The 25,551-nt window shown below is 47.5% G+C and overlaps 1 protein-coding gene and 1 long non-coding RNA gene across 8 annotated transcripts in view; both read right to left on the reverse strand.

Annotated features, from left to right (window-relative positions):
- Positions 1 to 4,655: 4,655 nt before the first annotated feature.
- LOC128315222 (uncharacterized) lies at positions 4,656 to 5,671 on the reverse strand. Its single transcript, XR_008297764.1, has 2 exons — positions 5,047 to 5,671; positions 4,656 to 4,833 (listed from the first exon to the last, which is right to left on the reverse strand). It is a non-coding gene; the product is annotated as an uncharacterized LOC128315222 (long non-coding RNA).
- A 2,079-nt stretch (positions 5,672 to 7,750) lies between these two features.
- Positions 7,751 to 25,551, reverse strand: part of ST6GAL1 (ST6 beta-galactoside alpha-2,6-sialyltransferase 1) — a 120,231-nt gene continuing 102,430 nt past the window's right edge. For all 7 annotated transcript variants that reach the window (XM_053221088.1, XM_027061220.2, XM_027061221.2 and 4 more), the window contains 3 exons: positions 14,440 to 14,538; positions 12,916 to 13,090; positions 7,751 to 10,657 (listed from right to left, as the gene is read on the reverse strand). In XM_053221088.1, coding sequence (XP_053077063.1) covers positions 10,416 to 10,657; positions 12,916 to 13,090; positions 14,440 to 14,538 — 516 coding nt within the window. In that variant the 3' untranslated portion in view covers positions 7,751 to 10,415. The remainder of the gene's footprint in view (positions 10,658 to 12,915; positions 13,091 to 14,439; positions 14,539 to 25,551) is intronic.

The raw sequence follows: 25,551 nt of genomic DNA on the forward strand, positions 1-25,551 counted from the left end.
ACGATTCAATTGTGCAGTTGTTGAAAGAAAACATTTTTATTCCTAGGATTTTATACCCAGGCAAATTGTTTCTCATGAAAACAGAAAGAAACTTTCAGATATGTAAGTACCTGTGTATCCTTGAAATAATTTTTTGAAGATGTACACCAGAATGATAAATGGAACAAATTAAGAGCATTAAGATTGGGGATGTTACAGGGGAGCCTGGGTGGCTCAGTCAGTTGAGCGTCCGACTTCAGCTCAGGTCATGATCTCACGGCTTGTGAGTTTGAGCCCCGCGTCAGGCTGTGTGCTGACAGCTTGGAGCCTGGAGACTGCTCTGTGTGTCCCTCTCTCTCTGCCCCTCCCCTGCTCATGCTCTGTCTCTCTCTGTCTCAAAAATAAACATTAAAAAAAAAATTGGGGATGTTACAGCATATAAAATGATTGTTGCTGAGTAAGCAATTTAAAATAGAAATCTTCCTTGAAATACACTGTAACTCTGGTTATAAAACTGAATGATATCATCAAAAATAATTCTCCAAACCACAGTCATATTCTGAATCTAAAATCTTAATATTAACAAAGATTAAGGATAAGGAATAGAGAATAATCTTATCTTGTCCATACAGAAATATAAGATATCATTTCATTTCTGACTCTGACAAGGAGTGAAATATGAATTAAACTGCTTTGGTAGAACTTTAAGTTAGAATGAAATATAAGATATATAGTACACTATATAGAGTGTATATTATACAAAGCTCTGAAAATGACAAAATGAGAAGCCCATATAATAAAAGGAGAAAATTAAAGAAACAGTAAGTAAGGAAGTATAAAACCAGAATGAAAGAACGTGACAGTTAAAGATAACAATTATGGGAGTGCCTGGGTGGCTCAGTCGACTCTTGGTTTTGGCTCAGGTCATGATCCCAGGGTCGTGGGATTGAGCTCCAAAGACTCTCTGTCTTTCTCCCCCTACCCCTCTCCCCTGCTTACACTCTCTCTCAATAAAAATAAAAAAAAATAAAAATAAAAAGATAACAATTATGATGGTTCATTAAGATGAATTTAAATTAAGTTAAAATATTCCTGTTAAAAGGCTAACATTCTGAGTTGGAAAACAAAATCTAGTAATATGTTGTTTTTAAGAAACACACCTAAAACCAAATGAGACCCCAAAAAAGCTTATAAGCAAAAGGATGGTCGTGAGTATGTCAGATCTTTTTAACAAACAGCATTGGGGTAACTGAATATCTACATACCAAAAAAAAAAAAAAAAGATGAAGTTGGACTTCTTGCCTTATACCTAGCCCAAAACTAATTCAAAATAGATCATAGACCTAAATATGAGAGCTAAAGGCATAAAACTCTTAGAAGAAAACAGAAATAAATCTTAATGACCTTGGGTTAGGCAAAGTTTTATTAGATACAATGCCAAAAACACAAGCAACAAAAGAAAAATAAACTTCATAGAAACATGCTTTAATGCTTTAAATGCTTTAAATGATACCATTAAGAAAGTGAAAGGTAGCCCACAGAATGGGAGAAATACTGGCAAATCATATATCTGACAACTGACTTATAAAGAATTCTAAAAAAATTCAAATATAAAAAGACGAATTATGGGGTGCCTGGGTGGTCCAGTCACCCAGGTTAAGAGTTAGGAGTCTGATCCTGGATTTCAGTTCAGGTCATAATCTCATGGTTCATGAGATGGAGCCCTGCACTGGGCTCTGTGCTGCCAGCTCGGAGCCTGCTTGGGATTCTCTCTCTCTCTCTCTCTCTCTCTCTCCCTCTCTCTGCCTCTCCCCTGCTCACTTGTGTGGGCACATGTGCTCTCTCTCTTTCTCAAAATAAATAAATAAACGTTGAAAAACTCTAAAAAAATTAAAAAACAAATTAACCCATTTTTTTTTAAATGAGCAAAAGATCTGAATAGGTATTTCTCCAAAAAGATACACAAATATCTGGTAAATACTTGAAAAGATACATGGGGTGATGTCATCAAAATGGGGGCACAGGTCATTCCTTACTTCAGCTCCCCTCACAGGAAGACGAACTAGCAACTATCTGTAGACAAAACACTATTGTGAAAATCCCACAACCGAGAGGGGAGGCTGAAGCACTCCCTGGGGCCACAAAGACCAAAAAGGACCACAAGAAGAGCCTTAGCCTTCATTGTAAATGCATTGCCCTTTCCCCCACTTAGTGCTACAGAGTGGGTGCCCCTGAGACTCTGGTTTCTCCAGTGGGAAAAGAGAGCCCAAGGTGGACATCCAGCTCCCCCAGCACTGTGGGATGCTTCCTGGGTGGGGGGGAGGAGGGGCATTTGGGTTTCACTTCAAGGGGATCACTGGGGGAATCTGCTGGGCTGAAGAAGGGGACAGAGCCTACCACAACCAGTGCTCAGATCTTGGTGGATCTCATTTCTGCATGCAGCAGCACTCAAACAGAGATTCCAGCCGGTGGCTCTGCCCATCTATCTGCAGAACTGAGCTGGTGGCCCTGTCCGTTGGCACTTCTGCCCAATTTGAGTCCCAGTCAAGGGGCCATGTAGACTGGGGAGCCTGTTCTGCTCTGCTGGGGCAGGGAAACAAATGTGCAGCCCCACCCATCTGCTGAGCACAGGCTCCAGTCCCACCTGTCCAGGAAGCCTTGCCAACAAACTAGGGCAACTGTGGAGCTCATCCTTCAACCCTGATTGGGCCGGGAGCCGAGCCAGCCACCCTGTCCAACGGTTAAGCATAGCTTCTGACTCTGCATAACCAGGGAGCCTGAACAGTGACCCTAATCAGGCTCAGAGCTCAGCTTGTGGTCCTGCCAAACCGTGGAGCCCAGCCTATAACCACGCCCAGCAGAAGACCCCAGCCTGTGGCCCTGCCTGACTGCTGAGCGCAACCTGTGGCCTGGCGCAGGCAGGAAGCCCAGAGGGTGACTGGACTCAGTCGCAGAGCATAGCCTGCAGCCCAACCTGATGAAGGAACCCAGACAGGAGCTCTGCCTGACCGCAGAACAGCCTCTACCTCCACCCAACTGCAGAATACAGCTGGAGGCCTCTTCCGACCACAGAACCTGGCCAGAAACCTTGCTTCTACACCGCTGGCAAGTTTCTGTTGGCTGTTGACAAGAAGCCTCAGTTCTCAGGACTTTTCCACAGGACTGCCGGGGTGTCCTCATGATTTGGTGGTTGGCTTCACCTAGAGCAAGTGATCCAAATGAGAGCAAGGTGGAAGCTGCAATGTCTTTGTGCCCTAACCCCAGAGGCAATACACTGTCATTTCCTCAGTATCCTATTGGTAACACAGATTGGCACTATTCAGTGGGGGAAGGAATGTCCTTACCTAAGGACATGAATACCAGGAAGTGAGGGTCATTGGGGGTCATTTTGAAGCCTGGCTACTACAGTCTGCCTTACTGACCTTAACCCTACCACATGCAAAATACACTCAAAGCTTTCAAATCCTTCTTGCTCCCCACCAGCCATATTTCATCCCTTCACAGTACCAGTGGAGCACAGCCAGCAGCCTGCCAGAGCACAAAAATCAGCCTACAGCCCTGACTGATCACAAAGCACAACCTGAGGCCCTCTCCAGAGTCTTCCCGAACACAGAGTAAGGCCAGCGGAACCGTCTGAGAGCACAGCCTGATATGGCAACCAACCAGGAGAGATTGTGGAGTCCAGCCTATAGCCCTGCCCAATCACAGAGTCCAGTGACACCAGCCCGCCGGGGAACACGGCCTGAGACCTTACCCAACCAGAAGTGATTGCAGAGCCCAGCTAGTGGCTCCCTCTGACCACAGAGCCCAGCCAGTGGCACCACCCCGGACCTCAGAGCCATGTAAGAGAACCGTCTTGGGAGGAGACCAACCAGCTCCCAGTGAAGCCCTCAGATGGCTGCGGCCCCAGCTGCCATCTTAACCACAATCTGTGAGAGATCCCAAGCCAGAAGCACCTAGCTAACCTACTCCCCAACTGACTCACAGACACTGTGTGAATACGTTTACTGTGGTTTGAGCAGCTGGCCATTTGTTAGGTAAACTAGTGTAACTAATAGGCACTCTTCCGTTTCCAGGCTTTCACTAATTTCTATGGAGACCACAAAAAGGAATAACAAAATAATAAACCAGAAAATGTCACAAAGTTTCTAGCAATCTTAGAGTGCTTCCTTTGGTTTGTTCCCTTTTCTGATTTTCTAAGACTATTCCAGCACTTTCCTCTAAGATTCTTCCAGCCACAATTCCTGAGAGGAAAAGACTACCTATCCTACCCACCTGCCACCTCCAAATGCAGTCAGAGATGATGACATATGCTTATATGTGCAGGTATTCGGGGAGCGGGGAACAAGTGCAAAGAAACTACATGTCCAATTCTAAAGAAAATTGTATAAATTATAACACATTTTTATAATAGCAAATCATGCAACCATTACAAGGCATAATTACAAAGAGATCCTTACTGATTTGGAGACACTTTTATGATGTCTTTTTAAATTAAAAAAAAGTGGGTGTGTGTGTGTGTGTGTGTGGTATTTTGTATGTGTGTACATATATAGTATTTTAAAACACAACTGGGAACTACTAGCAGGGATTATCTTTGGATGAAAGAATGCAGATGACTTTTTCCCTTTATGGTTTTGTGCTTTTGACAGCGAATATGTACTTTTATTTATTTATTTTTTATTTTTTTAATCTTTATTATTTATTTTTGAGAGAGAGAGAGAGAGATACAGAGTATGAGCGGGGAGGGGCACAGAGAGAGGGAGACACAGAATCCAAAGCAGGCTCCAGACTCTGAACTGTCAGCACAGAGCCCGATGCGGGGCTCAAACCCACGAACCACGAGATCATGACCTGGGCCGAAGTCAGACGCTTAACTGACTGAGCCACCCAGGTGCCCCTGTACTTTTATTTTTTTTAATGTTTATTTATTTATTTTTGAGAGAGAAAGAGAACACACACAAGAAGGGGAGGGGTAGAGAGGAGAGAGAGAATCACAAGCAGGCTCTGCACTGTCAGTGCAGAGCCCGACGAGGCGCTCCATCCCATGAACCCTGAGATCATGACCTGAGCCAAAATCAAGATTCAGACACTTAACTGACTAAGCCACCCAGGCACCCCTGTACTACTTTTATACTCAGAAAAAGCATTTAAAGTAAAAAGAGAATCTTGTCCATCCCTTAAGACTGTCACCCATTAAGACTACCTAAATCCGGGATGCCTGGGTGGCTTAGCTGGCTAAACGTCCAACTCTTGGTTTTGGCTTGGGTCATGATCTCACAGTTCGTGAGTTCAAGCCTTGCATCAGGTTCTGTGCTGATAGCACGGAGCCTGTTTGGGATTCTCTCTCTCTCTCTCTCTCTCTCTCTGTCCATCCCCCCACCTCTCTCAAAATAAATAAACTTTAACATTTTTTTAGAGATAAAGACTACCCCAATTCCTGTCAAAATCAATCTTATTTTCTATAACTTCATTATTGTACTTTTCCTTGTATGATCCTACTTCCCCATTTTGGCATTTGCATGGTGTTTTCCTTCTATGCCGTTACAAATGCGTGCCGAACAACCTAAGTGTACTACCTAGGTTTAGTTCTCCAGGAAATGGCACCACTCGTCTCTCAGGTGACAATGACACTGCTCACAGGCGGGGCCGGCCCATTCTCCCAGGCCCCAAATTCTTGGAGGACAGGCGCTGTGACCTGTGCCACTCACAGGCTGTCTCCCAGTGCCACTCACAGTAGGTGTTTCCTGGGGACTCACTGGGCTGAACAGAATTCCTCTTCCCATTATCAGCTTGTTTCCTAGTCAATCCTGAGGAGGGACTGGATGGTGGCATAAATGCATGAGGTGGTGGGATTTTGTAGGCGCCAGGAAGGTCTTTTCCTCTCTCTTGCAGCTGATGCCATGATCCCAGCTCACAGGGATGAATTTTATGGGTTGAAAAAGTGGAAAGTGACCCTGGAGCATTAGTGCACTCCCTGTCACATCACATCACAGCCAGGAAGGCTGCCCCGAGGGTCACAAGAGAAGAGGAAACCAAGGCCACACAGGAGGCCTGGGAGCTAGGAATAGGTGTGGGGGGTGGGAGAGGCAGCCTGAGGTATTGCAGAAGGTCCCTTCCAGGCCCAGATAGCGGGTCCCCGCCCTCCCAGCTCACCAGCTAAGAGGACCTTACAGAGAATGAGGGCCACTGTAAAATGCGGCAAGCACAAATCTCCGTTCTCAAACTGACTGTCACTTCTATTTTGAGCTCCCTTTCTACTGGGATCCAGACAGAAACCCAATCTTTGTTGATAGGGCATTACATCGGAGTTCCAGGGAACGTACAACACGAAGGCATTGGGTGCTGGGGTCCGAAGTACATACGGGCATCGCTTGTTTTGTTGTACTTTGCTTTACTGCACTGCGTGGACACTGCATTAAAAAACAATTTTTTTTTTTTGAAGGTCTGTGGCAACCCTGCGTCAAGCAAGTCTGTCGGTGCTATTTTTCCAACAGCATTTGCTCACTTCCTGTTTCTGTGTCACATTTTGGCAATTCTCGCAGTATTTCAAACTTGTTCACTATTATTACATTTGAACTGCTGCAATCTCATGATAACACTTGAATGGATGAAGAGTTGCTTCTCATGCACGAGCAAAGAAAGTGGTTTCTTGAGATGGACTCTACTCCTGGTGAAGACGCTGGGAAGCCTGTCGAAATGACAACAAAGGATTGACAACCTCATACGCTTCGGTGATAAAGCAGCGGCAAGGTTTGAGAGGACTGACCCCAAATTTGAAAGAAGTTCTACTGTGGGTAAAAGGTGTCAAACAGGATCGCATGCTACAGAGGAATCGTCTGTGAAAGGAAGAGTCAATCGGTGTGGCAAACTTCATAGCTGTCGTATTTTCAGAAACGGGCACAGCCACCCCAGCCTTTAGCCACCAGCACCCCGAGCGGGCAGAAGCCAGCAACACCTCCACTTAGGACTCCCTGAAAGGTCAGAGGATGCCTCGCATTTTTTAGCAATAACATATATTTTTTTAATGTTTATTTTTGAGAGAGTGCAAACGGTGGTGGGGGGGGGGGCGGTGGCAGAGGAAGGGAGACAGAGGGTCCAGTGGGGGCTCTGCGCTGACAGCAGGGAGCCTAATATGGGGCTCGAACTCAGGAACCTAGAGATCATGAGCTGAGCCAAAGTGATACGCTCAACTGACTGAGCCACCCAGGTGTCCCACAATAAAATATTTTTTGATCAAATAGTTTTTGCAGACACAGTGCTGCTGCACCCTTAATAGACTACAGTATAGTGTCGTGTGGTTAAGGGGGGACATATCCGATCCCTAACGGGAGGGGCACAGTTCACAGAGAAAAGGAATTCTCCTCTCTCCTTATTCCTGCTTCTGAGATTTTTTGTCCAAACATTTTGGCTATCCTCTTGGGACCTCAGTCCCTTAAGGGTTTTAGGATTTTGGAAATCAAGGTAAAGACCTTCCTTCCATCCTGCTTCCTTGTCCTACAGCATCCTTTCCCTGAGGTGCTGGACAAACAACTTAGTCACGTGAACCCAAGCAAGAGCAAAAGGAAAACAACAACAACAACAACAACAATCGGTCAATATCTCAAAGATGCTGTTTGCTACGTAGGTGAGCATCCTTCTTCCCGGGGGAGTGGAGAGGAGCTAGTGGGAAAGGATTCAGGGCTCCAGGACTCCAGCTGTGTCCTCCTTGGAGATAAAAGTTGACCCCCAGCAGTTCGTTCCCTTAGCGAGTAAGGAGAGAGGGATAAACTTTTTGAAAAACACGTTTATTTTAAAATTTTACATCATCTTTGGATAATTCATGATCGGATCAGGCACGGTGCAGACACTTCTGAGATCGAGGTCTCCAGACCAACGTGAACAGTTTCTGCGACTGAAGAGCCAGGGGACCTCATGATATAGGATGGAGCGATGGCTACTGACGAAGACGCGACCCCCTCAAGACGGGGACTTTCCAAATGCAGCGTGCAGTCACCATTTCTAAATTATCTGTCGCAAACATTAAACATCTCACCAGACCAACAATAATACCCCTATCTTATCTGCAGTTTACTAGTTTCCATAGACAACACAGAATTAAATTAATTTGATCCCTTAGATGAATAATAACAATTAAAGCTAGCATCTACCCAGTGTAGTCTCATTGTCCACACCAACACCTACCTCCTGCTGATGGAATGCCACCTGCCTCTCACTGTTTGTGATTCAGAGATTGCAGCAAGCACGTCAAATCAGAACATAAAGCAATGTTTTATGGGCCCGGGCCCGGGGGGCCCGGAGAGGGGAAAGACTCCCCACACAGCAAGAAGCGGCCCAAGTGCGCTGCCTATCCCCAAGCAGAGAGGTCAGAACTGCAAGCAGGGAGGAAGAGGAGGGGGAGGAGGAGAAGGAGGCGGGGGGGGGGGGGGTGCGGGGGGGGGGACACCCTCTGCACGTTCCACTGCCTCGGATGGTTTTCTGGGCATTCCAGGCAGGTGTCCCAATAGGAGAGTTAATTCCCTGATGATAGGACCCCTCTCCGGCCTCCCTCAAAGTAAGGTCTTGCCCAGGTGTGAGCACACAGCAGGTCCTTAGAAAAGGAAGGAAGGGAGGGAGGGAGGAAGCCACCATGCGCGGGGAACCTCCTAGGACAGAACCAGGATAGGTGTTTCATGTAACCCTTAGAACAGCCCTGTGAGGTAGGCTCATCACCCCCCCATTTTAAAGACGTGGAAACAGAGTCTCAGAGAGAATTCACCAATGGTGGTATGGCTGGTAAACGGGGCAGGGGGAGCATCAATTTGAAAACCCGGGGCTTCTTCCTCTGGGGTCCTTCTACTCTTCTATCAACCAAGGGTTTGGCAGCAAGTGAGCCAGCTCCAGCTCCCAGAGATCTAGAGCTCAAGCTTGAGGGGCCCTTGAGCACATGAGGCCAGGAGTCCAAACGCCCAGGTCTAGGAACCCTGGCTCTACAGCATTACTTTGTGACCCTGAGCGAGCGCTCTGCCTTCTCCACACAGCAGGGCTGGCCTAGCCCAGTATGCTTCTCCACCAGGGAATGGGGTAGCACAACTACCCAGGAAGCCTGTTGGCAGACCAGGGTGCGAGGGCCTCTGTCTGGAGACTCTGACGCTGCACCGTTGCTGGAGGGCCAGAGGGCATGGCTGTCTGATAAACCTTGTGAGAATCGGTTATGATCTCTAAGGTTCTGACTTCCGAGAGCAACTTTAAATGCTAGGGAACCACATCCCCACTCCCTGAGAGACGTCCCGCAAAAGGCCCGGGAAGGTCAAAGAAATCATCAGATCAGGATACTGTTGTAAAGCAGAAAATGTTGAAAAATAATTTGAGCGAGAGAGAAAAAAAAAAACCCACTGCTTTAAAGGGGAAAACAAGATTGCAGTCAGGGGTGGGGCGGGGTGGGCGTTAAGGAAGCAGTGGGCGCGGTGTGCAAATCCCACTGCAGGGTAGGGTCAGGCCAGGCTGAGCATGGACAAATCAGGTTTTTGGCATCTGGCTTGCCTGGTGTCTGCCAGGGGGCTGCACTCCCTGCCTCAGACGGGTTGGGGGGGGGTTCCTCAAAAAATCATCTGAGCCCCTAAGTTCAGGCAGACCTTAGAGAATAAATGTAGGCAATAAAGGCAGAAAGGAAAACGCAACTCAAATGAGTCAAGCGTCTGCTTGGCCTGTTTCTCCTCTTCCTCTAAAATCTCCTCCACAGCCCAGCTCAGAGAAGCCCTCTCCGACCGGCAGACAGAGCAAGTGTGCGGCCCCTCCCGAGCTTGCAAGCAGCTGGAGGATGGAGCCTGTGCCCTTCTGTGCCTCTCATCGCCCTGTGGAGAGGATGTGCGTTCGGCAAGACCCTTTGCCCACAAGCACCCAGGTTAAGGACCCGCCAAACCAGCTAGAGCGACAGGAATGCCACCTCTCCCGAGGGCATGGAGCTTGGCAGCAGCTTTGTTCTAGAGGAATCGAGGATGTGTCCTACGCTCCCTACTACCTACTGGTCCCCAGAGCCACCTTATCATCATTTAGGGCAAATCATCATTTAGGAGAATTTCTTTAAAACACGAAATCAGTATCTAGGAGCAGATTTCAAGCAACAGAGAGTGCTGGTTTGTGAGAATAATGCCACTCCCTTGGGGAAAACAGCCCAGCTTTGGCAGCCCTGGGGAGAAAGGTGGATCCCGTATTTGCCTGTGTGTGGAAAGAATGCTAGGTGTGTGTGCACATGTGTGTGGCAGGAGGCTTTGGGGGTCACACACACACCTCTGCAGCTACGGGGCAGGCTGGACCTGGATGCTTGCTCTTGGGACTCCTGCAGCCCGAGGCTCTTGCTGACAGAAGGCCCGCGGTGCAGGCTGTGATTGTTCAGGAATGTCATCTGCCCACGCTCGGTGGAGAAGGGTGAGGGGACCTGACCAGGAAGCCCACGCTCAGCAGCGAATTCTCCGGAAGCCAGGCAGCGTAGCTTTCCCAAGCAGGTAAATGTCCTCGTCTGTGCCCTGGTTGAGGTGTTTCACCAGATTCTTCTCAAAGAGTAGGGGGTGGTAGGCGCCCATCGTGCAGGCGCTGTCAAAGAACTTCTGGTAGTAGTAACACACGTCAGTCTTGCGCTTGGATGGGAGGAACTCATAAATATCCACCTGGTCACACAGCGTCATCATGATGATGATGCCTGAAAAGGGGAGCGGAGGTAAGTCCTGCCCAGCGACCCACCCCAGCATCCTGAGCTCGCGGCCCATGAGCCCGGCAGCTCAGGGACCCAAATCTGGGGAGATGTCTATCCGGGGTTTCTGTTTATTGCTGTGATTCCCAACCTGAGCTCTGCCAGTAGGCCAATCCCGCAAGCTGTTCCTCGGGATGTTGTGTCCTGTGTGCCTTGGTATCCCTGGCACCTAGGCTGATACGTGACAGGTCCCCCCCTAAGCACTAGAGGACTGAAGCGCTCCACCGGTCACCGAACTTATCGGGGCGAATGAGCTATATGCAGAGAGAGGACAAGACGACTGAGGTGACGGGACCATCACACGTAGATAGTACTTTCTAGCACTTTTACATCCCACAGGAGCCTGGTGGATGGTGCTGACTGGGAGAAGTTGCTTCTTACAGTGCTTAGGGAGACAGACCTTCCCCCGGGCCGGGAGGAGGGCAGTGGGAACAGGAGCATACACGGTCTGTATCGCTGGGCTCTGCTCCTTTGGGCAGGAGATGCAGCCGAAGTGGTGTGGCCAGGCCGGTGCTTCCAGAACACTGTGCCAACAAGAGGCTGGAGACTCCTGCTACCACCCTCCTGTCCCCACCTGGCTCAGGCATCGCCTGCAGGACACGTCCCTCGCCATCTGCCCCAAGGGGTGATCCGCCCACTCCTCCTACCACACAGGCTGTTGCTAGGATACAGTAAGATGGTGGCTCTCAGACCCCTCTGTCAGCCATAAATATGGGGAGCGTTTGCGATGAAGCAGTTCTCACTGATAGCAAAACTGTAAACTGCTTAGCAGCAATTTTGGTCCAGAGGAATCAGTTATGGGGAAAGCCCTCTCTGGCTGCCTCTGGTCTAATGCGGGGGAAAAAGACAGCTCTACAATGAACTGATGAAGGCACAACGGAAGTGCTTCCAGAAATTACGGGAGGAAGCACTTCCTATGGGAGAGGTCTTCCACAAACTTCCTGGAGGCACAGGTGTGGGGCCCGGCAGGGGCCACTAGGGATGGGCACGAAGGGGGATTGGTGGTACAGGGGACTGCGTGGGCAAAGGCAGAGCAGTGGCAACGGGAAAGTGCTTTTCCAACCATTCCTGTTCCAAAGGGCTCCTGGAAGAGCCCCAAATGCACACATCTAAACGTTGAAGAAAAAAGTATGAAGAAGGTGTGATACTGAAATGGCCCCCATCCCTTTCTATAAGGAGTGCCTCTGACATTCAACGCTGACTTGTTCATTAACTTAGGGTACAGTTACCACAGGGCTATCCTATGCCAGACCCATAAGAATGCATCAAACTCAGTCCCCACCCTGAGGTGGTTTGCATTCCAGAAGGAGAGCAGGCAAATCATGCAATGGGGGGTGGCAGGGGCCAGCCATCCAACCATCCATCCATCTTTCCGTCCATCCATCCCCAGGGAAAGGGGTCCCCTGCGGGGGCTCAGAGGAGAGTTTCCCTTCCATGCATCCGAGAAGAAAGTATGAAGCCAGCATTCAGGACCGTCTGGACTCAGACCTCAGCCCACCCTCACCAGCTCCCTCAGCTCCATTCATGACGCCTAAACCCAATAAAGCTTCACAGCTCATTCCTCTTTCAGGAACATAAACTGGGGCACTCACTGGATTAAACAAATTTTTGAAATCCAGAATAAAGTATTACTGAGTCTCGATTTTTCCTCGGATGCCAATATGGCTCAGCAGAACATTATTACTGATCCTGTTTTTATTTAAAATGTTTGATATTTCACTCAGCATCAAATCTTGCATTCGTTGTGGTGTTGAAGAGAGTCTGTATTGATGTTATTTGTTACTGAAATTTTTTGGTGCTCCCTTAAACTGTACACCTGAGGCAAGTGTCTTCCTCGCCTCATCTTCCAAATCCCAGCCCTGCTCTTCTGCTTTCCTGCCCAGCCCCCACCACCAAATCTGCCCCTTGCCCAGGCCTGGGCTGACGCCACCCCTCCACAAACCTCCCTCCTGGCACAACCGGGCAGCTGCTCCCTCCTGGCCTTGGACGCCTGACTGAACTCCACCACCAAAGACCCTAATGGAGAAGGATTCTATCTTCCGATCTCTGGATCTTAGCTAGAACTTGACACAGTATACAAATACAACAAAAACCTAGCAGTTGTTTGGTGAGCAAAGAAACGAACGAATGAATGAATGAGATCCCAGAAGAGCGCTAACCGCTTCTAGAAACAAACACGAGAGGTCCTTCCCCAGATGCAGACTCACCAAGCATCCCAGAGGATGGGGGGTTGGGCTGAATCTCCTCCGGGGAGACTTCTTGAATGATGTCCCACAGCTCCCAAGGCATCTGGGGCCTGAGGATGTAAAAGGGCTGATCGGGATGAAGCTTGCGATAACTCTTATAGTTCTCAAAGAAGCTGTAGTCAGGGCTCTGGTACCACTGAAAGAGAAGGAAATGGTCTTCTCAAGGAGAGGGATGTGCCTCGGCTCGGAGCAGATTCCAGACTCCTCCACATCACAGCACTCACTTGATAGCACAGGGGACCCAGCACATAGCCTATGCTCACAGGGGATTCTGAGCCTGGTGACCCTGGAACAGCCTCAGACTTCAGGATCATAGTCTCTGGGAAAGCTTCCAGAGCTCAAAGGGGCCCTTGGCACCGTCTAACCCCACCTCTAAGGGGGCGAAAACTGGGGCACAGCTTGCCACATCTGGGGGGTTCAAAGTCCCTGTCCTGACCCTGGCCAACTTCTGTTTTCAGGGAGATCAGTGCCAAACTGCGGGGGCTGAGGTGGTGAGGGCACCAGGGGTCACCAGAGCCTATCGGCTCCTGCCGGGTCTGACTCCAGAATCAAGTGTCCCCAGAGGGTCCCCAAGCACCCCATCCTTCTGCCCTAAAGCCATTCTCCTGTGGCACTGAAGCCACATCAGGGAGAGGCCAACCGACATGCAGGACAAACAGCGAGAGCGCCAATCTGGAGAAGCTGAGGAGCCAGCAGGCCCGAGACTTCTGTCGCCTTTCTGAAAGAGTGCCCCCTGCTTAGTAAACCAAACCCTGGGACAGGCGACTTCCCCTCTCCACAGTCCCGTCTCCTCACCTGCAAAAGGGAAATAACCACGCTTCTACCTACTTCCCTGTGTTGTTACGAGAGTGAAATGGAAGAATTCTGGAGACCGGAAGTAGGTCAAGCATGGTGATTCTGTCATAGGAGTAAGAGTAACCACTGTCTATTCCTACTGATCTGCATCAGAAATAACTGAATTAGGGGCGCCTGGGTGGCTCAGTCGGTTGGGCATCCGACTTCGGCTCAGGTCATGATCTCACAGTCTGTGAGTTCGAGCCCCACGTCGGGCTCTGTGCTGACAGCTCAGAGCCTGCCTGCTTCGGATTCTGTGTCTCCCTCTCTCTCTGCCCCTCCCCTGCTCATGCTCTGTCTCTCTCTGTCTCAAAAATAAATAAAAAACATTAAAAAAATTAAAAAAAAAAGAAATAACTGAATTAGATGAACACAACCCCACTCCAGTGAGAAATTCGGGCCCTGTTACTCCTGATCCATACCATAATTAAGAGATGAAAACACGGCACCATGGGGCAGGGCGCGGAGGGCACTGGTATAGGACGGGAATACTTCCGCGCTGCTATTCCGGATGAAGTGTGTTGTCCTCAAACTGAAAGAGCCAGTCCTCAGGGATGGCCCAGGTCAGCCATGACTCTCAAACCCAGGAACTCAGAGACATCTACAGGCAAACAGAAGACTCATCCCTACGTCCCATGTTTACCCACTTACCTTTGGGATATCTGAATGGTAAACAGATGGGTCCCACACAATTAGGATTCCCTCGTTGTACAAACTGTCTTTGAGGAAGCGCCCTTCAGTGGTGACCAACTGCAAGAAGAAGCAGCAAACTGTCACCTGGATGTCGACATGTAAACATTCTACTTGTGGTAGTAACTGACAGGTCACAAGTACCACCTGAGGCCCCAGGGCCCATGAGGCTTCTAAGTTTCGGTGCAGCACTTAAATTTCAATGACATATGAGATCAGCTGTCAACACTCACCCTAAAAGGCACATGTTGCCCAGGTGGAAACTGAGACAACAAATGGCGGAAATCAAATCAGAATTGTTTGACAATAAAAGCCAGAATCACAATAATCCCTCCCCACCTCGACCACTCACCATCACGAGGGGGCGACCTAATCAGTGTCACTGCAGTGTCTCAAGAGCGACTATGGGAAGGTGGGTGGTCTGTGTACAACCCAGGGAACACCAACTTGTCATTGGCCTCGGAGGTCATTCAGCCATCTCATCGCCCCCAAACCTCCCCCAAAGGTAGGAAGGCCCTGGAAGCCTGAAGAATATAACCCCACTTCCTCAGCATATCTTTGAGACATGAAATATTAGTGGTGGGGATTATGTAGTTGCACTGGGTGTCAAGGAGTCCCCAGACAGTCACAGGGGGCCAGGGTATGGCCATGAGGTGAGTGAGTATTAAGGGACAAATAATAGCAGGCCAAGCCAGGGAAGGGGGGTGTAGGGAGAGGGAAGGTGTCCCAGACAGAAAAAGCAATGTGTGCAAATCCCCAAATGTGAGATTATGTGAAAGAGACTGCTGGGCATCACCCAATATTCATCCCTTCTTTCTTCTTTGGAAACAAACGTTTCTGCTTGCCTCAATACATGGCTATCTAAAATAAAGACTACCTGAAATAAAAATGTCCCAGCTTCTCTTACAGCTAAGCATGGCCACGTGATAAAATTCTGGCCGAGGGTGTGGGAGCAAGAGTGACTTGCAGGAAGTGTCCTTAGAGGCAAAGTCATGCCTTTCCTTGTTCACTCCTCTTTCCTGCTGGCTCAAAGTAGATGTGATGGCTGGAGCTTCAGCAGTCATCTTGGACTGTGGAGTTGAAGCCACAGGACTGAAGGGCAAATACACAAGGTAGCAGGAGCCTGGGTTCCTGACACACTGGAACACCATAGCAGCCCTGAAATGTCTACCATTGGACTTCTTTTACATGAGACAGAAATACATTTTTATCTTGTTAACCTAGTATTGAGGGGTGGGAAGAGTGTTCCTGGCACTTATAGACAAACTTAGTTCTACTTGGTACAGTGAGGAGCTTGTCTGGGAATTGCAGGTTGTCCAGTGCAGCTAGGATACAAAGAGAGAGCTGGAAGGTACTAGAAAAAATGTAAGCAGGGGCCATGCCAGGGAGCTTAGGGTTTCTTCAGATTATGGGACCCGTGAAGTCTTTTAAGTGAGAAAGATCTCAACAGACTAGTGTTCTGGAGTCTCTAGAGTTTCAGAGAAAGGAGACCAGGCAGAAGCTGCTGCTGAGGCCTAAGAAATGATGGAGAAGGAATGACGACAAAGAGTTACAACTGTCAGCTGTAGACCTGCAGGTCGTTGGGTGTTGAAAGTGAAGGAAAGGGGGCTAAGGGTGACTTCCAGACCTCAGGTCATTTCCTAAAATGGTAACATGGAAAGAAAAGCAATGGGCATGTGCCACTGGGGGCGAGGCAGGGATGTGAAGTTCAAGGATGAGACAACTGGCCCTGAGTTCCACAGCTGAGGACCACAGGAACTAGGAACCAAACCCACGTCTTCTGACTTTAAGGGCGGTCCTCGGTCTGTGAGGAACATTGTTAAGTCCCGGCACAGATATTCAGTGCTGTGGTCCAAAGGCAGAGCAGGTGTCCCAACAAGCTGGTGGCAGGAAGGCCCAGGGAGCAGCGGCCAACCCTCTGCTGTTTTATACTTGTCTTCAGAATTCTACTGCTTCACTCCCTATTCCCATCCTTCTCCACCTCAAAGCAGCAGGTATATTGAGAGCATAAGTCTTTTCCTGAGCCATGCTTCTTTCTATGCAGAGTACTGACACCAGGTGATGTATGGGTACTCAGGAGGATTAGAGAGAACTGGAATTTTTAAGATGTCTCCAGCCCCTCTCCAGTAATCTTCTTAGTATACGAAGCAGGATGCAGGTGGAGCCAAGTTCTGGCACCCTAAGACTTTGCCACTATCTGTGGCTTCACTGTCCTCAGAAATCCCAAGCGAGCTGCTCAAAAGTCTTCTCCTGTACGATAAAGGAGAACAACAACGATAGCAGCGGATGCCCTTTAATGATGTTTACTACAAGCCAGGTACTTTTCATACAGTATCTCAGTTCATCTTTGCAAGAACCCCAGGAGGTAATTATTAATATGCTCATCTTATAAATAAGGAAATAGGCACAGAGATGCTAAGAAACTCACCCAAGCCATCTTGCTAGTAAGCAAGGGGTCTGAACTAGAGCCCTTTTGTCTGGCTCCAGAGCCCATACTTCTGACCTATATACTACACTGCCTCCCACAAAGAGGGCAGGGGTGGGTCACCCATGGGTCTTGGGAGGAGATGTCAAAGAAAGCATTTGATGAGGGACATAGACATGTCCATGGGAATGTTGCTTCTTGTGTGAGTTGTAGCAAGTCACAGCGGGAAGATCCTTGAGGGACGAGGTCCAAATCTGTCATTTTCAGAGGGGTAGACTGAGTTCCGTAGAGAAAAGAGACTTGTCCAAGGCTACCAAGTGAGCTTGGGACAGAGCCAGAACCAGAGTCTAGAGGCTGGCTCCTCCCCGAGTGTCTGTTTTCCCCCCCACAAGGCTATATTCATAAACCACGAGGCCCTTAAATAAGTGAGCACACCAACAGGGGCCGGGCCACCCTCAGTTCTCACCACACATGGTGGGGAAATGGCCATTCACCCAAGCCACTTGATGAGGCAAATGACAAAGCAGGACAGTAAGTGTTAGTTTATCCAGAGGAGGAACAGAAAGTGAACACAGCCAGGACCCGTGCGGGGAGAGGGAAGAAACTAGCAAAGCACTTCTCAACCTTACATGGACCGGGCTCTGTACTTACCGCATTAATTCTGCTGTGAGATTTAAAGATGTCCTCAAAGACAAGAGAGCCTCAAAACTGCTTGGGCAAGTGGGGCAATGCTTCATGTCTAACCCGCTCTGTGGTCTTAGGAGGGCAGCTGCCCCTCTCCAGGCTAAGGTAGCTTATTTATAGGACATTATCACCCAGTAAGGCCCTGCGTGACCAGCCATGCCTGGACAGCATCTCAGTCTGTCATGTTTTCAGCTGCAGCAGAAGGCACACGGGAGAGAATCAAAGTCTTTCCAAATGCTCCTGTACTTAACCTTGTGCAGAGTCTGACCTGAGTTCAAGGGATCCCAGGAGCCTCATGATGAGGAAAATAAGTCACTGCCATAGCAACGGAGCCCCAAGGAACACCTGCCAGGAAAAGGTTACACCAGGGAGATGGAAACCTGCTTAAAATACTCTCTCCAGTCACAGAGTAAGAAATGGTCACTGCGGAAAGTTAGAAAAGACAAGAATATACACATATATCTATATATGGAAGAATAAAAAAATAACCCCAATCGTTGCATTCTGCAGATCTTACCTGAATGGTTTTTATTCTTCCCAAATCTTTCTTCCCTCAGTTATGGACTGAACTTTGTATGTTGAAACCCTGACCCCCAACTGGACTATATTGGAGATAGGGCCTTCAGGGCAGTAATTAAGGTTAAATGAGGTCACAAGGATAGATCCCTAATCTGAGAAGATTGATATTCTTACAAGAAAAGGAAAAGATGCCAAAGATCTCTTTCTCTCCACATGCGCATAGGGGAAAGACCACATGAAGACATGGAGAGATGGTGGCCATCCACAGACCAGGAAGAGAGCCTTTATCAGAAACCAACCTTGATGGCACCTTGATCTTGTAGCTCTGGCCTCCAGAATCGTGAAAAAACAAATCTCCGTAGTTTAAGCCACCCTACCTGGTGGCTTGTTACCTGGTCCTTTGTTATGGCAGGCCTAGGAAACTAATATACTGTGTGTGTGTGTGTGTGTGTGTGTGTGTGTGTGTAGATACTGATATCTTAACTATAGAGTCTAGACTTAGTCGTTTTGTTAAACTCACACAGCAATTACAGTCAATGTCTTCTCATTTATCCCTCATGGTATTTCCCAGCCCCAAACAGAGTATGAAAAGGAAGCTCTAAGGTTCCATAACTAGCCCAAGATCACACAGCCAGGAATGGATGGAGTTTGGATGCAAATCAAGGCCTGTCTGATCTTTTCCCACTGCACTAGACAACCTTCATTCGAAACAATACGGGATAACAAAAGAAAGAGTGTGTTCTAGCTGATTTTCGAATTTGCCAGAGTCACAAAGGGGGTTAGTGCTATAGGGAGACAAACAAAGGGTGGTCAGCGTCTTGAGTAGATATGAGAAATGAAGTCTTGACCATGGTAAACTGGACCTGGACAGAAGGTGCCCAGGGCACCTCAAATGGAAAGCCACCAAGTCAGAGGGCCTGAATTCTACCAGGCATCCCAGGAAGTCATCAAAAGAACCATAAGTATGGGGCGCCTGGGTGGCTCAGTCAGTTAAGTGGCCAAATCTTGATTTCAGCTCAGGTCATGATCTCAGGGTCATGAGATTGAGCTTCAAGTCGGGCTCCGCATTGGGCGTGGAGCCTGCGTAAGAGTCTCTCTCTCTTCCTCTGTCCCTCTTCCCTGCTCGCTCTGTCTCTAAGGAAAAAAAAAAGCCCCTTTCTGGAAGGGTAGATGACAACCACTTCCTGCCTTTTATAAGTGGAGTATGAGGGGATCATTTATTTTTTGTCCTTTGCCTATGGGGTATCTGGCTAGTCATGCAAGAAAATTGATCTGGCTCTCGCTGCACTGCCCCAGAAGTAGGAGCTTGGGCAAAGATGGATCAATGCATTCATTATGTACTATGAAGTATTTAAATAAGAAATCTGTCTCTAATCCAGAACACCGTGTATGCATATATTCAAGATAAAACGAATAATGATCAAACATTTAAAATGCAACAGATAAGTCTAGAATGAACTGGAATATCTTGTTATGCCAGAAGATACAGAGTGATAAGAAAAATGATAAGAGCATGTATGTCATGGGGAAACAAGAGCTAGCCTGAAGGAACTCCCACTGGCCAAATCTGAAACCATGTGAATGCCAAAGTAATTCGGAACACTGGTGAATTACAAACCATTGAAAAAAAAAAAAGGAATCCATGAGTTCTTACCAATAAAACATAGAGAAAGAAAGGAGAGGCGGGAGGGAGGAAATAAATGGGAGGAGGAGAAGTGAGGGTTACACTTACAGTAGAATTCTGAGTGCCAACCCAGTGATGCGGGGCAGGGAGAGCTATAGTTAGAAAGTACCATTTTGCAACCATCACAGTAAAGACTGGTTCAGGCAAAAGTGAGCCATGAATGCGAAATATAGGAGGAAATTTTGATGAGGAGCGGGACAGTGGCACAATATTCAAGTGTTCATCCACAGACCATAAAGGAAAAAGAATAAATGTTATGTGTATGTGTATCCCGATCCTGGACTGGCTCTTGTACTAAAATAAAAAAAAAATGCCATAAAAGACATTATTAGGTCAATTAGGAAACAGATCTGTCTGGAATGCAGACAGATTAAAGTATGTTATCAGTGTAAATGTATGAAGTTCATAACTGTACTTTGGTTGAATAAGACAATATTCTCATTCTTAGGAAATACAGACTGAAGTGTGTATTAACTTAGTCTTCTCAGGCTACTATAACAAAATACCAGAAACTGGATGCCTTGAACGGCAGACATTTATTTCTCACAGTTCTGGAGGCTGGGTAGCCCAAGATTGAGGTACCAGCACATTTGGTTTCGCAGTGAGAACCCACCTTGTGGCTTGCAAATGGCTGCTTTTCTCCGTGTCCTCACCTGGTGGAATGAAAGTGAGCTCTGGTCTCTCTCTCTCTCTCTCTCTCTCTCCCTCTCTTTGTTCTTATAAGGACACTAGTCCCATCATAGAGACCCTACCCTCAAGACTTCATCTACATCCAGTCATCTCCCAAAAGCCCCACTGCCAAACACCATTGCACTGGAAGTCAGGGCTTCAACATATGAATTCAGGAGAGACACATTCAGTTCATAACATTCTGTCCCTGGATCCTCCAAAATCACATCCTTCCAACATGCAAAATACATTAATTCCACCCAACATCACCGGATGCCTCAACTCACTCCAACATCAACTCTAAAGTCTAAAGTCCTACGTCTCATGTAAATATCTAAATTACATAAGGGTGAGGTAGTTCATCCTGAAGCAAAACTCTTTTCCAGCTGTGAACCCATGAAACCAGAAAAGTTATGTCCTTCCAAAATACAATGGTGGGACGGCATAGGATGGACATTCCCATTCCCAAAGGGGGAAATCCGAAGGAAGAAAGAGGTAACAGGTCCCAAGGAAGGCCAAAACCTAGCAAAGTAAATCCCACTAGATGCAGAGGTTTGAGAAGAATCTTCTTTGGGGCTGGGCCTGGGTGGTTCAGTGGGTTAAGTGTCCGAATCTTGGTTTCAGCTCAGGTCATGATCTCACAGTTCATGGGTTTGAGTCCTGCATTGGGCTCTGTGCTCACAGTTCAGAGCCTGCTTGGTATTCTGTCTCCCCCTCTCTCTCTGCCCCTCCCTGCTCTCTCTCTCAAAAATAATTAAATAAACATTTTAAAAAATCCTCTTTGGTTCAATGTCATGCCTCATGGACCCACTGGGGCCAGTCAGCAGTCATACCCCCAAGGCTCTGAGTAGCTGCCATCTGGCCTAATAAAACCACAGCAATGCCCCCCTCCCACCTTTGAAACCAAGGACGCAGCCCTGATGATTTCTGAATCACATTTGGGATCATGCTTTTCCTGCTGCGAGGCACAATGACAGTTTTCAGCCAAAGAGCTCTGTGGTCTGGTCCTGTAGTATCTAAGAAGCCCAGGAGCCTTCCTCCACTTTGTCCTGTATCCGTTTCCTTCAGCTCAAGCTGGCGGTGTTTCTGCTGAGGTGGCTGATTAGGTCTGTGGTTCACACCCTTGCTGATCTCTTTATCAAATGGTCTTGGGCCACCCCTTAGTTTCCTCTTCAGAACAAGCTTTCTCATTTTTTTGCAGTATAGATAAGCCAAGAATTTTCCAAATCTTTAAGCTCTGTTTCCTTTTTGCTAAACAATTCCTTTTTAAATTCATTTTTCTCTACTCCTATCTCACTGAAAGCAGTCAGGAGAAACCAAGCTACTCCTTCAACATTTTGCTTAGAAATTACCTTAGATAAATATCCAATTTCTTTGCTCAAAAGTTCTACCTTCCACAAAACATTAGTACTCAGTCAAAATCTCTGCCACTTTATAATAAGGATCACTTTTTCTCCACTGTTCAATAACATGTTCCTCATTTCCACCTGAGATCTCACCAGAATGGCCTTTATCATCCATATACCTGCCAGCATCCTGTTCGCGATTATTTCCATATTCTCTAGAAAGATAGAAGCTATCTCTCCAGCTCCCATCTTTTTTTAACTTTTAATGTTTATTTTTGAGAGAGAGAGAGAGAGAGCACATGTGCACAAGCAGGGGAGGGGCAGAGAGCGAAGGAGACAGAGGATCCGAAGCAGGCTCTTCACTGACGGCAGTGAGCCTGATGTGAGTCTCAAACTCAGGAACCATGAGATCACAACCTGAGCCAAAATCAGATGCTCAACCAACTGAGCCACCCAGGCACCCTGGCTCTCCTCTTTTCGAGTCCTCACCAGAATGTCCCTTAGCATCTTTAGTTCTAGCATGCCCTCCAAATCTCCTCCAGCTTCTGTCAATTGCCCAGCTCCAAAGCCACTACACATTGTTAGGTTTTTCTTAGAGCTGCACCCCACTTCTCGGTACCAACAAATCTTAGCTCAGGCTGCTATGACACAATACCATAGACTGGATGGCTTAAGCGACAGGCATTTACTTCTCATGGTTCTAGAGGCTGGGGAAGTCCAAGGTCAAGGCGCCAGCAGATTTGGTTCCTGGTAGAGCTGCCCACCCTGGCTTGTAGACAGCCACCTTCCTCACATGGCAGATATATCATGGGGACCCACACTCAAGACCTCATCGAAATATATTTATCTCTGAAAGACCCCATCCCAAATACAATCACATTGAAGGTTAGAGCTTCAACAAATGAGTTGATATAGTGGGGGGAGGGGTATAAACTTTCTGTCCTCAGGAATTAATGTCTACAATATATACAACTTACTCTCAAATGAAAACCTATTCTGAAGAATGAAAAGAGCAGATGATATAGCAATGGGGTAAAATGAAAAAGTAATAGGGTCTGGATAAAGGGTATACAGGCAATCTTGGTTTTGGTCATATGATTGCAACTTTGCTGAAAGTTTCAAGTATTTGCAAATACAAAGCTCAAAAAAAATTTTTTAAAGGATTTGGAGAAGTTTGGAGGCAGTCCACTGAAGGAGCAGAAGGTTCTCTGGACTATACTCAACAAATATTTATTGCACACCGACTACATAATGGGCACTAGTCCAGGCATTTGGGTTTAAGAGTGAACCAAACAGACAAACACGCCTCCTCTTGGAGCCCATACGCCATGGTGGGAGAGCCAGGCAATAAATGAGATGGATAACCAGGATGATGGTAGAGATAGGCGTGGACTGGGAAGGTACCAGCAGGGAGCCAGGGAAGAGCCTGACCCAGCTGTGACGAGGCCTTCATCCTGCACGGGTCTGCCATTACCCTATGTGGGTTGTGCGGACCACCTTTTCTTCCTGGGCCTCGGTCATCCTGTCTGGAAAATGAAATGACCCCACAAGATCGTGGGCTCCACAAGCACAGGGAACACGTCTGTCTCTGTTTTACTGCTGCTGCGGGCTGCTGAATTCCAGCTCCCTTCACAGAGGCTGGCACAGAGCAGGTAATCAATGAGAATTTGTGGCATGAATTCATGGCCAGTTGATCTCCAAAGTCCTTTTACGCCCTGTGAATTCCAATACAAAGGACGTCCTATCACATCAGACATCACACCGGATTCTGTAGACATTAAAAGGATAATGAGGGAATATTATGAACAACTTTAGGCCAATAAATTCAATAACTCAGAAGAAATGAACAAATGCCTTGAAAGACACAAACTACCAAAGCTCAGTCAAGAAGGAACAAGTAACACGATTAGCCCTAAGTCTATTAAAGAAATTGAATTTGTAGCTAAAAAAAACTTCCCACATGGTAAATTATAGGTCCAGATGGCTTTATTGGCAAAACCTACCAAAATTCAAAAAAAAAAAAAAAAAAAGAAAGAAAAAGAAGAATACTAGTTCTACACAAACTCTTCCAGAAAATTGGCAAATGAACCTCGATCCAAATCCCACCTCTAACGTTTCCTTTCTGCTCTCCCCTGAGCAACTCACTGAGACTCTTTGAGCCTTGTGTCCCCACTGAAATGGCCTCACTGAAATGGTGCTCATACCAACCTGGGCCTGAAACAAGTATTGAACAAGTGGTACAGGCTATGGTCTCAGGATAAGCTCCTGTATGTGATCAGAGAATGTCCCAGTTGAAATCCAATCAGCACACATTCTGGCCATGCACGTGATGTAGGCTTTCTCTCCCCAGCCTGGAAGAACTTCGTAGGCAAACCTACCATAGCCTTAAATTAAAATATTTACAGGATGGGGTTTACCTCTTCACTAATCATCTGGAAGAGATGCCTAAGAAGGGGGCAGCCTCCCAGATCCAAGAGACTTTGCAGGGCTCCTCCGTGCTCTCTCTTCTCGATCGCTGCCGCCTACCAGTCTGGAGATCATACTAATTCTCTCCAAGGTCATACTCTCCAGCCCCAAAGTGGCCAGCATGGCCTGGAAATCCTGCTCTGTTCCTCTAGCTGGCCCCTTCCTCTGCTCTCCTCTTTGCTTTCTTTGCTTAAACCTCCTCTACGGAAATCCCTCTCCCCTCAGCCTCCCTACAAAAAGCCTCCTTTTCTTTACATCCTCCTTTGCAGAGAAAAAAGAAGCCCTTTCGTCCTTCCACTGTAAACCACCTCCAGCTACACTTTTCCTAGGCTTCTTCCCTTCTGACTCCGTCCTATGGGGCTTGATCCTCAACTGGGCTTTGGATCAACTCCCTCCTCCCCATGATTTACTTATTATCGCCTCTTTTTACTATATTCACTTCCTCCCTCTATTAACTGGTTTCTCCTCACTGACTTAAAAACATTTTTTATTGTGGTAAAATACAACATAAAATGATCCATTTTAACCATTTTTAAGCGTACAGCACAGTGACATGAAGTCAATTCATGCTGTTACACAACCATCGCCACCCTCCATCTACACAACTTCCCAAACTGAAACTCTACACCCATTAAACAATAATTCCTCCTCCCCGCCCCAGGATCCAGAAACCACCGTTCTACTTTCTGTCTCTATGAATTTGACTCCTCTAGGAACCTCATGTAAGCGTAACCACGTAGCATGTGCCCTCTCGTGACCCTCTTCCCACTGTCTTTTAAACGTACTCCATTCTCTCCACTCTAAAGAATGAGAAGAACAGAAACTGGTCCTGGAGCCTTCGACCCTCTACAGCTATCGTCCTACTTCACTTCTGCCCTTCAGAGCCAGCCTTCTTGAAAGAACTATCCACATTTGCCTTTCCCACTCACCCTTGACCCTATGCTCCAATGTGGTTTCTGGCTTCACCACTCTCCCTGACAGCTGCTGTTGAAGGTGCTGGGTGGCCTCGCTTTTGCCAACGAGAGAAGAGGGCTTTTCAATCTTTACCTCTGTTGGCCTCAGCAGAGACAGTGCTGATTACCTCCTCTTTCTATTTTTGTTACCCAAAGCCCTGCATAGAACTTCTGCCTACACCCTGTCCCTCATGCTCTCATCCGGCCCCGCTGTTTCATCGCCTCACAGATAAAGATGACTCGCAAATTCCCACGTCCGGCCCAGAGCCCTCCACTGAACTCCAGCCCCCTCTGTACAGCTACCTGCTTGACATCTCTTCACAGGTA

This window comes from Acinonyx jubatus, chromosome C2 (assembly GCF_027475565.1).
Source record: "Acinonyx jubatus isolate Ajub_Pintada_27869175 chromosome C2, VMU_Ajub_asm_v1.0, whole genome shotgun sequence".
Taxonomy (NCBI): Eukaryota; Metazoa; Chordata; class Mammalia; order Carnivora; family Felidae; genus Acinonyx; species Acinonyx jubatus.